This window comes from Quercus robur, chromosome 4 (genome assembly GCF_932294415.1).
Source record: "Quercus robur chromosome 4, dhQueRobu3.1, whole genome shotgun sequence".
NCBI lineage: Eukaryota > Viridiplantae > Streptophyta > Magnoliopsida > Fagales > Fagaceae > Quercus > Quercus robur.
In genome coordinates, this window is record NC_065537.1 from 62690211 (window position 1) to 62704316 (window position 14106).

The 14106-nt window shown below is 33.8% G+C and overlaps 1 protein-coding gene across 1 annotated transcript; it reads right to left on the bottom strand.

The window, feature by feature from the left end:
* Positions 1-1243: 1243 nt before the first annotated feature.
* On the bottom strand, positions 1244-8649 carry LOC126723268 (uncharacterized). The gene is made up of 5 exons (XM_050426594.1): positions 8081-8649; positions 6363-6461; positions 4903-4947; positions 3108-3245; positions 1244-1945 (listed from the first exon to the last, which is right to left on the bottom strand). The coding sequence occupies exons 1-5, from the start codon at positions 8456-8458 to the stop codon at positions 1601-1603; spliced, it is 1005 nt and encodes a 334-aa protein (XP_050282551.1). The 5' UTR covers positions 8459-8649; the 3' UTR covers positions 1244-1600.
* Between the last annotated feature and the right edge of the window lie 5457 nt (positions 8650-14106).

Consider the following 14106-nt stretch of genomic DNA (forward strand, 5'->3'; position numbering starts at 1 on the left):
ATTTTACCTACAACAAACACCTAAAAATTAAAAAAAAAATTAAAAAAAAAATTCTGGAAAATATATTATTTCAAAACAAATGGAATATAAGTTAACTCTTTTTTTCTTTTCATTTATAATTTCATTTGACAAACTCTCTTACAAAATTTATAAGAGAAACCGTATGGATTAAACATTTCATTATAATCATTCCTATCCTATCATTGTTATTTATGACTATATATTTAGAATTCATAGTTGGTCATACGTAAATGCCTTTAAATTCATGAGAAATACTATGTTTATAATATTTTTACAATATTTTCAAAATAAATTCTAATTGTTAAATGGTTACAAGTGGGCAAAAAATTAATTTCAATGGTGGGTTTTAATTAGAATTTTTGTTGTAAAAATATTGTAGATATAACACTTCTCTTGACCATATTACATAGCAAACACCGTTTTAGGAAAGCGAGAAAGTTCTTTAACAAGAAACCCCTTTCAAAAGGAATAAAGATTCTCTCCATTTGTTTATAAAATGAAGATAGTCTATTTCAATTAAACATTTAACAGTTCACAAATTTTTAACCCTTCACAAATATAAAAAGTCAATATAATGTTGCATCATTTTAAATTAGAAATTAGTTACTGTTTACAAGAATGCTCACTTTTCTTTTTCTATGTCTTTATTAAATTTTGGTTTCACTCAATGGTCATGCTCATAGATCACACTCAGTTCCCCCACCCCAAGCTGACTGGTACATTTAAAACGTGATTCAAGGGTAAAGACAAACATGTACACGTATTGGAGTCCCATACAACCTAATGTGAAAATCATATGCCTCAATATAAAAAGCAGGTTGGAGCTATATGGGAATTCTTGGCTATCATTGCTATAGTGATGCAATGTACAACATATTTTAGGCAATTCTGAACATGATGTACTTATTTAAAAATACATTAGGATTTTCCGATTCAATTATTAAACAAGTTTTTGAATGAATTTGTTCACTGCTTTCTCTTTCAGATACAGAAATTCATCTCCCCACACAACCCCCCCCCCCCCCCCCCCCCCCCCCCCCCAAAAAAAAGGATATAGAAGACATGCGTCATTTTAACAACCATAGAACAAAAAAGCAAGACCAGAGTCATCAAATCCATAAAATGTACACAAACCTTTGTCCATCTAATCATAGCTTTAAAGAAAATGAAATTAAGCCACACATTTCATAAGAATCTTGGAACAATTAATATACAAGTTCAATTAGGACAAAAATTGATTTTATTTTCATTTCTGTTTTCCCAGGTATCAACAAATGTAATGGCTATATATCCATAATACTTTCAAAACAAATTACAAGTATGGAGCTATAGAGAAATTTCCCAAGAAATCGAAGCCTTTTATATACATTATTTCAAAATCTGAGCATCGAGAAGTTCCGCTAAACTGCGAGCCATAAGATGATTTGTTGCCACCATAATGGAGCAGGTTTCTCTGATACCATTTGGAATCTTCATCTATGTTTGCATTGAATTTCAATATCCACAACTTGTATTCAATCATTGGAACCATAATGGAACAAAATTCTATGACCCACTTGACTCTGTATCCATGTTTACATCATTTCAGGTTTCCAAGACTTGTCTTGATTTTTTGGAATTGGAAGGCAACAGGTTTCTCCAAGACCGAGACATTAATGTTACTCCAAACCTCCGGTTTGGTAGGAAGCTGTGCGATTAACTCCACAATTTCCATATCCTCAGGAAGAACAGAACCAAAGACAGTGTAAGCCTTTTTCCACTCATTGTGGTTAGCTAAGCTGATAAAGAATTCTGGGCCAGAACCAACCCATGCAACTGATCCTCTTCTTATGGTGGGGCAGGTCTCCGTAGGAATATCCTTAAAACTGCTTCCAATTGCTTCAAGTGTACCTTGTATTACTGCAAAAGGTGGACCAAATGGAGCCTGCATAGGTCAAGTAAAACTCTTTTGAGTTAGAAAATATATCCATATAAATACAAATATTGATATTCGCCTCACACTACCTGCTGAAATTAAAGTTATATCAAAATGTATATATGCTATTATTAAAACATAGGGAAAAAAAAAAAAAAAAAACTGTTTTCAGATCAACATTCTGCTGAAACTACAGCTCGTGCTAAAGAAATTATCTTTACTGGGTCTAAGAAGAAAAAAGCTGGGGTGGAGTTGAGAGTAAACGAACAAATATATTGGAAGTTCAAACATTTGGAGCCTTTAGTTTAGTATGCATCAAATAGACAAACAAATATAGTACAAAAATAGCATTTTTGTATGAAGCCAATGAGTTTTAGCTCAAATGGCACCTCCCCCAGTGTAAAAAGTAAGGTTTTACACTAAGGTAGACAGTAATGTCGTGGGTTCAAGACTCACCAAGTGTGCATGTGACAGTAACTTATAGATAAAAACAAAAAGAACTGTTATATAAAGAAAAAAGTGACAACTACCTTATTACTCAGAATAAAATTGATGCTAAACACCTTCCATAATAAAAAGGCTGGGTTGGACGTCAAAGCAAAGTAAGGAGCAAGAGCACATGAGAGACTCATGTCTGGGAGGTTCAATGTTTTGATAAAGCAGATATGGCTTCTTAGTTATTTTGTAAAGACTAACTAGATTTTTTAATCCATTTTATAGGTTGAAAGATCAAAATAAGAAAGTAAATCTTTTAATTGGAACTTTGATGCGTCTACCATAGAACTACTTATTTTTTCTGAACTATCCTTAAGATTAACTCCTTTTCAATTCAAGCTTTCTGTCTCTCTACATCCTGCAAATAATATTTACACTGGTAGCACAAGCACTTCTGTTGCTGTGTGTGTGTGTGTGTGCTTGGGTGGGTGGGTGGGGGAGAGGTAGTGTGTATGTGTGTGACAAAATAAACAATGTTTAATTTTATGTCCATTAAAATTTCCAAATAGCCTTAGACTTAAGCACTCTTACTCCAGATTAATTTCATCTTTAAGATAAAAAATATTTAATGGAATCAATGAAAAGGATGTTGAACCATTATTAGTAGGTAAGCATCCTAAAGCAGTCTACTTAGTATCAACCTGCTATAACTGGCATATAAACATAAATATCTTACATTTTCTATGTGATTTCCTTCTGAATCCCAAAAGTTTCCCCGACTTTCTGCTCGATAAAATTGACAACCCGCAAAATGACGCAATTGTAACATCTCAAGAATATAGGAAACAGAATGTGGGGCACAATCAGGAAATAGCTGCAGAAATCAAAAATCAAGACAAAGTTGAGAGGTTGGAGACAAAAATTATTTTGTTTAACATTAAGAAACAGATCAAAGTACTTTCAATAAAAGAAACCTTAAAGAAGCCGTTCGTCATTGAGATGCCAACAGAAAACTAATAAAACTTTAAATTGGCCTTCAAAAATTTGCAAGTTTACAAACTCTTTCTTTTTTTATGTGTTTGAGGCAAATAGAGTGTGCTCAAATAATATAAATATTAAACTATAGCAAATATACAAATGTCAAAGCCTCTATGTTTTAAATTTTTCACAAGTTCACATTGTAAACCATCAATAACATTTTTCAGATCATATAAGCCTACAAAAGACAAGATGGATTGTTGCAACAACTGAAGATAAGAGGGTAATTTTTTCATTCCACAATGTACCATCTTTTGGAGGGGAGAAAATGAGAGCTTCTAGCATCACAGCTGCCTCTTACCAAAAAACAAAAAAAAAAAAAAAAAATCCACTTATGTTGCTCACCCTCTAATCCTTTGAAACAGAAATGAAGCTTGTTCACCAATAATAGCTAAAAATAAGAGTTCTAAAAATTTTCCTCCTTTCTTCATTTATTATAGACATTGAAAAATAAAATCCTCATTTTAGTCATTGAAGTCCCTCATGCGGTGTAAATTAGACAAGGAAAGCAGTGAAGTGGCAGGGAGAAGGAAGAGTGTGAGAGCTGAAGCTTGGCATGTCTACTGGCAGGCATGGTTGCCACTGTAAGGAATGAAAATGACCAGCAGCAAAATCCAAAACAAGTGTTGAGTTTACGATGCAGGTTGGACACTATATCTTGGTGCAAAGAATGGAACTTGAGAGAGAAAGGGAGAGGTAAGAGTCATTTGCAGATCCAGACTCGCCAACAATGAGATGCATTGCCACAAGATTTGTGGTGGCTGCAGCTAAAACAATTCAAGACACTTAAAATATAAAAGAAGTTGTATTCTATTTACAAAAACACTAATACTTCACACTTAAATTTAGTAACTCGAAGGGATATTTTTGTCCCAAAAAAATGTGTACGTAAAACATACACTAATGAGAGAGCAAATGTCAGGGTCCAAAGACATTAGCCTAAGAAAAATCTAGAATCAAATATAAAAATTCAAAAGAAAAAGAGAAAGTAAAGATAGTGTACATAAATAGGCAGAAAACATAGATGAAGCAGAGCCAAAGAACTGCCAATTCCTTCTCTCAGGCATCACAAAAAACTTATGAAAGGCAACAACAGAACGTCAGCTAACTTCAGAAATGTACTTGGGATTCTGTGTGACCCCCACCAATAGAAGAGCAACGCACAGAAATATATGAAGGGGGAGAGAGAGAGAAGAATGAGTTATTGAGGGTAATATCTGCTTGCACAGTGATCATGACAAAATGTCCTTAGATGTGAATTATTGCTATCTGGTCAATTTCAACTCACATAATGTTCTCTCATATAATCATTAAATCCAATATTTAAGCAAAAGCAGCTCACATAATTTATTCCTAAAAATTAAATAATAGAAAAAATGAGACCAGAAAGAAGCGTAATGTAATGTGTTGGAGCAATCAAGTATTGTTAAGCAACTAAAAAACTGAATTAATAAGCTGGCATGCATGATTAACCAGAATCCAAAAGCACTTACTTTGATGTGAATAGCCCCATATTCAGTTTTCAAGCCAAAAATACCCTACAAGGAAAAAGAATATATATGAGCAAAAAATGAGCAGTGTGAGTTCATTGCACACAGCAGTGATATGAATACTAACAAAACCTTACAAAGTTTTCCAACCACCATATTTTAAGAATTATATATCCCCAATATGTCATTAGTACATATGTACAAATGGTTGCTAGAAGTTACCTTTACCAACCAAATAAACAAATATAGCTAATACATGACATGAAAATAGATAACTTCTTATGTAACTACTATAGAGTCTCTTGGTCCTAAATAAGCCCTAGAATTCTTAAATTCATGGTCAGAAACTGTGAAACTCCTGACATCGTTGATACTGAGTAGTCTAAGTTCTCTTTGGTAGCTAATGATAGAATCTCAGCTAATAGGTGTGAATTAACACCAGGCAGAATAAATTTTAGAAGAAAAAAAAAAAAGCAAGCATTTTGGTTTAATATAAAACTTTCTTCCGAGAACAGCTGCAAGAAAAGCTTTTAAAAAAAGTATCATCAGGGGGGAAAAATTATTCATACAGAACTCAAGTAACTGACTCTTTCAGCCCAAGAAATTTGCTGTTTGATTGTGGGCTATACAAAAACCAGTTCCTTCCACAGATTGCTGAATAGATTAAAATGAGCAATGGCTCAGAAAAAAATAAGGTATAATTAACAGGGAAACTAGTTTATGGACTTTTTGTCTGGCAGAAGAGATGACTGCATGACAAGCACAGGGACCTCTTCTAGCATTGTGCAACTTCCTTAATTCCACTACAATCAATATCTTTATGCTTGTAGCAGCATTAATTTGTAAACCTTTCTTCTATGGGAATTAGAATTGTGCATTCAAATCTATGAGAAATCATTCACCACAGGGACAGATTCTGAAGTAGAGACCATATAATCACAAATGTTACCCTCGGCATATTTTCTATTGTAATTGCAGGACAGTCAATCATGCCTGCCATATGCAGCCAGTATACAAAATAAGAAAACAGAACTCCTAGAAATTTATACACACACACACACACACACAACGATTTAGATTTTTATTTGACATATAAATAATCTAAAAGCAATTGCAAGTCAATACCTGCTTATGTCATTTTCAGAAGAATCTAGTAACCAATTTTTACTTTTTATAATTTCTCATTGAGAACCTCATACACTCAGTTGCCTATCTTTTTTTCCTTTTTTTCTTTCTTTCCCTGCTAAATAACTATACACTCAACCGGTTTTAGCCGAAAGATATGTTTAACATCCAGTATCAGAAGTATATAAACTGAGCTGAGATGCATGTCATCAAGGAAATCTCTAGAGGAAAGAAACAAAACTGCTTCAACTATACATACTAAGTTATGTTGGTCCAGACTAAATTAGAAGTTCACAAACTGTAATCAACAGTCGAATGATGTTCAACACATAATGTACCTTTCCTTTTCCAAAGACAAGCCCAGAAGTCCACATGACATTATCACCCAAGTCTCGCCGATCAGGGTCCAATGCATCCTTCTGTTTCTTCAACCAACACTAACAGCAAGAACAGGAAGACAAGAATCTGAGAATCAGGAAATGTGAATAGACTTGTTGAAATCTCTTAAGGCATGTACACACACAAACATATCTATTATCTTCAGAAGGGAATTATATCTACAGCCACTTCGAACTTTTTACACTAAAAAGCCTCAAAAGGCACACATATTACAAATTCCAAATGTCAAGTTGACCAGACTTCAAGCCTACTGATCCATAATACTGTTTTAAAAACATTTTATCTAGAATCTCTATATGCTGCTTCTTCACTAAAATTTCTAGTTGCAACTCTTTTAAATATCAATATTGGGCTACATTGATTTTTTTTTTTCAACTAATATTTTAAATTCTTAACTGGGAAGTTAAATAAATAAATAAAAAATACACAACAGGCACAGTGCATGTTTTTTATCAGATTCTGCAGGGATATCGATGTGAAATGGGAGGGTTGTGAGATGCTTTACAGTGAGCAGAATTCTAGTTAGGCAGCACTCAATAGGAATAAAAATATGCTTTGTAATATGGATGGGTACTATTTGGGATAGATGCCCAGATACTCTAGAGAAACTTTTTAATATCTTGGTTTAAGCATCCACAAGGGGGGCAAGAGTGATGGCAGAGTGGCCAAAAAATTAAGAATATATATATATATATATATGTATATCTTGAAAAGGAACTACCTTAGGCTTACGCATACAGGATGTATATGCAATATCGGCAAAAGAATAGAGTGGATCAACAAGGAAGATGATTTGACAGTTTAAAGTGATCCATACAGTTATATCAAACTGGATGCAACATACTGCAGAGCAGCTATAATTCACACATTATGGTATTATATATAGCTCAATAATGAAACAACATACTCCTTAAAATATAAATAAAGTGGGAAAAGGTATTACAATAAATGATATAATTAAACTGAATATGTGCATGAGAATTTAGGTTATCTGTAATTGAGGACATATAAGTAAATGTGATGCGGTTGTCCTTCCAGTTCAGATCTGAAGGTTAAGAGTTCTAAAACATTGAATAGCACCATTAAGGGAAACAGAAGACTTAGCTTAGCCAATAGCCACACACCTTCATCACGAATTCAACCTTACATTCCACACTCTTAATTGCTGTGTGAATCACATCCTACTAGCTAATTTAAAGGGAAAATGCCAAAAAGCCATGAGCGTTTTTAATCAACAAACTACAGAAGAATTTCCATTGAAATAATAAGCACCAATTGAGACTACAAAAGTCAACATTTCAAACTCTATCAATCCATGTTACTAGGCCGGTTATATATGCACTATAGCCAAAATTTCAAACTGATTACAGAATAAATATTATTTTTTTCCCAATGTTTTTCTATATATGCTGCATTGAGTTGACAAATTACCTTACTTTATATAAATAATTTACATATAACAAATTATTAAGTTCTTGAGCCACATTAATAAGATGAATATTCCTCAACCCAATTCCACATATTGAATTCCCAGCATTCCAGCTCGTTAGTCGCATTGAAAGTGATAAAATATTAAAATCCACCAACCCAGATCAGATATCAGATTTCAATAAAATGAAACTGAAACCAAAAACAACGAAAAAAACAGAAACAATACCTCACCAAATCTAGGACCACAAGCCTCCTTATCCCCACAATACACCCAAGAATCGCAAAAACAAGGCCCATCCTCACCACCACACATGCTCTTACAAGCCATGCAACAATCCTCAGAAGAACTGACCTTAAAGTCAGAACCCCATTTTACAGCATCACCCCAAAGCTCCAAATGCTCAATCCCTCTGCAACACTCACTCTCTTCTTGACCACCATCTCCAACAACGTCTGAAACTGATGAAACAGTGGCAATCCTACTGGGCCTGTTGAAGACCACAGAGAGGCAAACATAGACCATGCAGCATGAGATTGTGCCCATAAACAAGAGGCTCAGAATTGCACAACGACCGAGTTCTGAGTCGTTTTGCCTGCGACCCATTTGAGCCTACGAACCCAATTGACAAGCCCAGAAATTGTTTTGGTTTTTTTCTCTCTTAATTCTTCTTCCTCATCCTGTTGTTAATGTGAAATCTGAGAATTGTTCTGATTTTGTTAAATGTTGTAGAGCTGTCATAGCAAAGAGCCCAAGACAGAATAAAAAGACACGTTAACTTCAACCAAAGACTTGTCTGGTTCCTCATATTCTATTCCACTTAAATCCCATATGGCAATAACTAATAAGGAACTTTGTTTATACTATTAATTTATTTATATTGGAGAAGAATTTTAATGCTCTTTATGTTTTTCCCTTGTTCACTATTTATTTCACCTAAATCCCATTTCTCTTTTTTTGAGTTATTTTTACATGTATTTTTAATTTATTTATTCGAATACTTACTTATTTTTCTAGGATTGATAGTTGTTTTAAAATCAAAATTTGTGCATAATAATATCTAGAAGAAATTCAAATTTTGTTGTCTAGACTTAATATTTTTGACATGGGTACTTTTTAAGAACTTATCAGAAGAAAATAATAATAATATTAGAGTTTGTTTAAAAGCTCAATTCTAATTCTCTTTCCAAATAAAGAGTATGTCAAATAGTGTATTTTGCTTTGAGTGAAGTCTAGGCTCTTTCAAATATAAAATCCAATCATTAAATTTTTAAAAATAAATAAATAAATTATTATTAAAATAAAACTTACTTAAATTCTAAATACCAATAGATTGCTATTTAAATACAAAAATTACTGATATTTTTCTTTTTTGTTCTAAAATGGGTCAACTCTACCAGATCCATCATTGTAGCGCATTGAGTATGGAATAACCATTAATCATTTATCTCTGGTTTCAAAAATCACACTCATACATTTTTATCCTCTATATTTAAGTGGGTTACGAATATAAGTCAAACTTTGCCATGCTTAAGATTTGTTTTCTTGATAGGAAGGGCACGACCGCCAAGTCTAAAAATGGTTTTGTATTATAAATATAAGTCCAATTTTACATGTCATGTTAGGAAGTGATCAGATATACATACAAAACCAAGAGTAATTCACTACTCAAAATACAATGAAGGAAACAAGGTGAACAAGTCAGCTTAAGGAAAGTTCAGTCAACATCAATCTGCTTCTAAAGAAATTTTAGACGGAATAATCTGATCAATCCATCTAACATGTGACTTTCTAACTCAAAAATCGGGATCAACATTGAGCTAGCTAACAATTGCTAGCTACAATGTATAGTCATATTTGACTAGGATTGTAGCTGAGCAAAATGAGTCCTTTATTTTTATTTTTTGACATCTCTCTCTCAACCAAAGCTCTCTTATTCTCTTTCCACCAAGTTATCACCGAAACTCCTCCCATATTCATACTTTATCTCTAACTCGACCATGGTCAAAACTCTTTTTCCATGGCCATGGCCAAACCTCTCTCCCCTTCCCACTCTTATTCCACTTTCTCTCTCTAGAAGATCTCTAGATTATGGAATCATGAGTTTGCGTGAATTTGATCTATAGGTTTGATTTGGATTTGTGGCTAGGTATATGTGGGGTTTCAGTGGTGAAGGATATGGGTTATAGGTAATGGTTAATTGGCCAAGGAGTGTCTTATTGGCTTCTTGGTGCTCTAGCTTAAGTTGTTTGGATTGGGTTGTCCGAGGCATGGCTTGGGTTTGTGGGTTTGGTTATGCAAGGTTTCGAATGGGGTGATTTGGGATTACTGATTTGACCACTATGTATGATCATTGAGATTGACTTTAAGTTTGTGGGTTTGCATGGGTGGTGATTGGATGGCGATGGTGGCTTTAGATTTTAGGGTTTGCATGGACAATGGCAATGACAATGACAATTGGTGATGGCTATAGGTTTGTGTGGTCTTGGGCTGTCCACGGGTCAGATTTGTGCCCAACCCGAACTCAACCCAAATAATTTAGGTCGATTATAAAATAACCTGAAATCGACCCAAAAGATCTAATCGGATCTGCCGGTTTAGGTCTCGTCGATTTCTAGTTGTATCGGGTCAATCTCAGGTTTTATCACCAGGGTCGATATTTGGCCGGTTTCGTCAAGATTCAGCCGATATCTAGCTGGTTCCAACGAGATCTAGCCAAATCCATCAAGATCTGCCTGATATCTGGGCAGATCTGATGAGATCTGGCCTAGCTTTGTCAGATAACGACAAGATCTCAAAGGATTTGGACTAAATCTCGACAGATCTTGACAAGATCTCACCGGATCCAGTCTGAAATCCTGAAAAATCGCCAGAAACAATAACTATTACGGGCGGGTCAGGTTTCATGGGTTTTGAGAAAGGACACCCACAACCAACCTGCCAATGTCAGGTTTAGAGAGATCCAAACTCGCATTTGACCTCCAGAGCTATCGGATTGGATGGCAGCAGGTCGAATCTGAGTGGGAATGAAGAGTCATGTGATAAATAGGCTAACTAAAATAAATAAAGTAATTTTTTTGGATTAAATTTGGCTAAAAGTTTTCTTAGTTCAATTTGAATGCATTGTCTTATATATATATATATATATATATATATATAACATATTATGGACTTCTTCCTTCCTTTATTTTTTTTATAAAAATAATAATTTACTTAATTTTGTAAGAAAATAAAATTCTTTTCAAATCTTTTCAAATCAAATACAATCCTATTACATTGGGTTTGAGTTGAGTTGCTCAAGAGCCTCAATAAGATAGTTTGCCCAATTATAACTCCAATAAAAGCTTTCTCTATTGAGGAAAATTAATCATATTTTGAGATCCGAACTTCCTCCACTCACAAATGATGAGTTCCATTATGGATTTAATTAACGAACCTAACTATTAGGTAAGAGGAGGAAGTATTGCTTTTAGAGTACTAAACAATTACTTATCTATGAAAAGCCCAATCCATTGTTTCAATATCAACATCCTTTCCTCTTTTCTTTTCTTTTCTTTTCTTTTTTGTGTGTGTGCGCACGCACGCGCTCATGCAAATGGATTTAATTATACTGTTTTAAGGACAACTTACCTCCAAACCAAATTAGAGGAAAATCCCTTCAACTCACTTCATGCTGATTTAAACAACCACCAATGCGTACTTTTAGTCACATGATCAATTTAACAAGCCACATGACTTTTAAATAATTTAATGAGTTATGTAATTTAAAACATATGAAATGATAGATTCCAATTAGCCCTCTCTTGTTGTCAAATAAGAGAACCAAGGTTCAAATGCATCTTGTACTTACTTTAGACCATTTATATTCACTCTAAGAGAGAGAGAGAGGATACCTTAAGTTCATAAAGCATCTTGTACACACCGAAGCAATTATTACGAATTGGAGGGCCTGTAAGGCTGTAATAAAGAATCTTGTAATAGGCCTTCACAAGCTTTAGCCTTAAAAGGAACCAGCAATTTGGACGGAGGACTGTCCTAGTATTTTACCCATTGTATTTTACCCATTCTTGAATTGTAGAGGCATACATTATACGTGAAAACTTTCACTTTATTATTTTTAACAAAAATAAATAAAAAATTACAATCGCATGTGAGACATTTTGTTCGCAGTTGCCCCATCAAATACTTTAGTCAATTTATTCTTTGGGATTGATAATATTTTAATAGAGCTTTTAAATATCATTAGTGGATATTTTGTTGGCATAGATAAATATTATAGTGTCAAACCATGTTGGAAATTAAAGTCGCAATAATGTAAATTGTTTGAAAGAGATTTTTATATAAATATATATATATATATATTTATATATTTTCACTGCCTTTCAAGTACGTAGAGGGATAGAGAGAGTGGAGATGTGAACACTCCATCTCCCTCCAATCAAACTTATATACCACTTCTGTAAAAGTTGAAAAAACCTCTTGCCAACAAATTTATACAAGTCTAGAGCACGGACATAATTCATGATAAATTTCACATTCGTTCGATTTGGCAAGTTGTTAATAGTGGATGATAAAACAACGTTAGTTGTGAGCCTTTATATGAGAATCAATCAATACCCTGCAAACTCAACAATTTGTGAAATTTGTTGTTTAGAGCATTACACTCTTATTTATATCGTCAGCATTTTCGAAGACAACAAAATTTAACTCCAAACGGTCGTTTTCTACCCACGAATTATAAAGAACATTCATGTATGTTATCTAAACAACTCACAAACTCGTTAAAAAGGCATTGACAAAAACTAGATATAGATAATCTCTTCAATCACCACATAAGTTGTTGGACCATTAGAAGAATATAGCTCAAAAATCAAAATTTAGAGCCAAACTTTTTCCTTACAAACATCTTAAAATAAAACATAACCAGCCTGGCTCCTTGCACACACAAGAGAGAGAGAGAGAGAGAGAAGAGAGAGCACAACAGAAACAAAATTTTCAAGCAATTACATTTCACATATATTGTTTATAAAGCTAAAATACACTGTTAAATAGATTACAAGACTAAAACTGAAAACAGTTTTTAAAGGCAAAAAAGCTTCTGGAACCAAATAAAAACTAGTCAGGAGCTACACCCTGTGACACTGGAAAGTAATGAAATAATAGTTTCATTATAAAAACATTTACAACTACAAGATTCTAGTCTGAACCAGACCCAACTGGATTTTTTTTTAAAGATATTGTACAAAACCCAAAGAATAGAACTTATATGAGGCTCTTATGAGCAATGAACACTTCTAACATTCCACTCTATAAAATCAATAATGCATGATTTATCGATAACACATGGGGTGGGTTAGCAATGAACACTTTTAACACTATCGATAACGCATGGGGCTAACAATGGGATAGTTAGCCAGAAACTTGTGTTAATAAAGCGTACTCAGTAACAGCCTCCATATACATTCTCAAATCCCATGCCCCTTATATCTCATAATGTAAACAGCAACCTTTCAATCAAGAACTAGCTACTGCCTAATAGAGGTAAGTCCAAAACAATAAAAGACACTAAAACTAGAGACTCCTGCACTACGGAAATTGAAGAAGCCTAATCAGTAACAGCCTGCATAAGAAAATTCTCAAATTTCATGCCCCTCAAGTCTCATAAGGTAAACAGCTACCTTCAATCATGAAGGAATAGCTAATAGAAGTTAGTCCTAAACAAACGACACTGAAGCTTGAGGCTCCTATGTAGCATAAATTGAGCATGAAATCACTCATCCTAGCCATAACAAAGGCGAAAAACTCAAACAAAGGCAAAAATATTCATAGAAGAAAATCCTCCTTAGGAAAAACCTCAACAAAGTGGGTAGTAACCAATGCCCAAGTTTTTCTTCAATTGTATTGTATATCACAACTGATCTATGATCATAGATAACAAAATGCCAACTCCGGATTGTTATATATCTGGAATGATGTGAATCATAACAATTGAACTCCTCCACCCTTAACTTCTCCTTAGTTATACAAACTTAAGATTTTATTTTACCAATAATTTAGCAGTGACAAGTTTCCAATGAAGCTCTCACGAGGTTAAATGATATTAGTAAAGACAACACATGTCAGGAAAAACGACGGGACAATATTACGGGGCTCTTGTCAGTTAATATTCCACAAACAATATTAATATAATCTCTACTAATTACCATGCCATTTAAGCTTGTCTTCTAAAGCCCATTGGCTAGGATCTTCTCAAT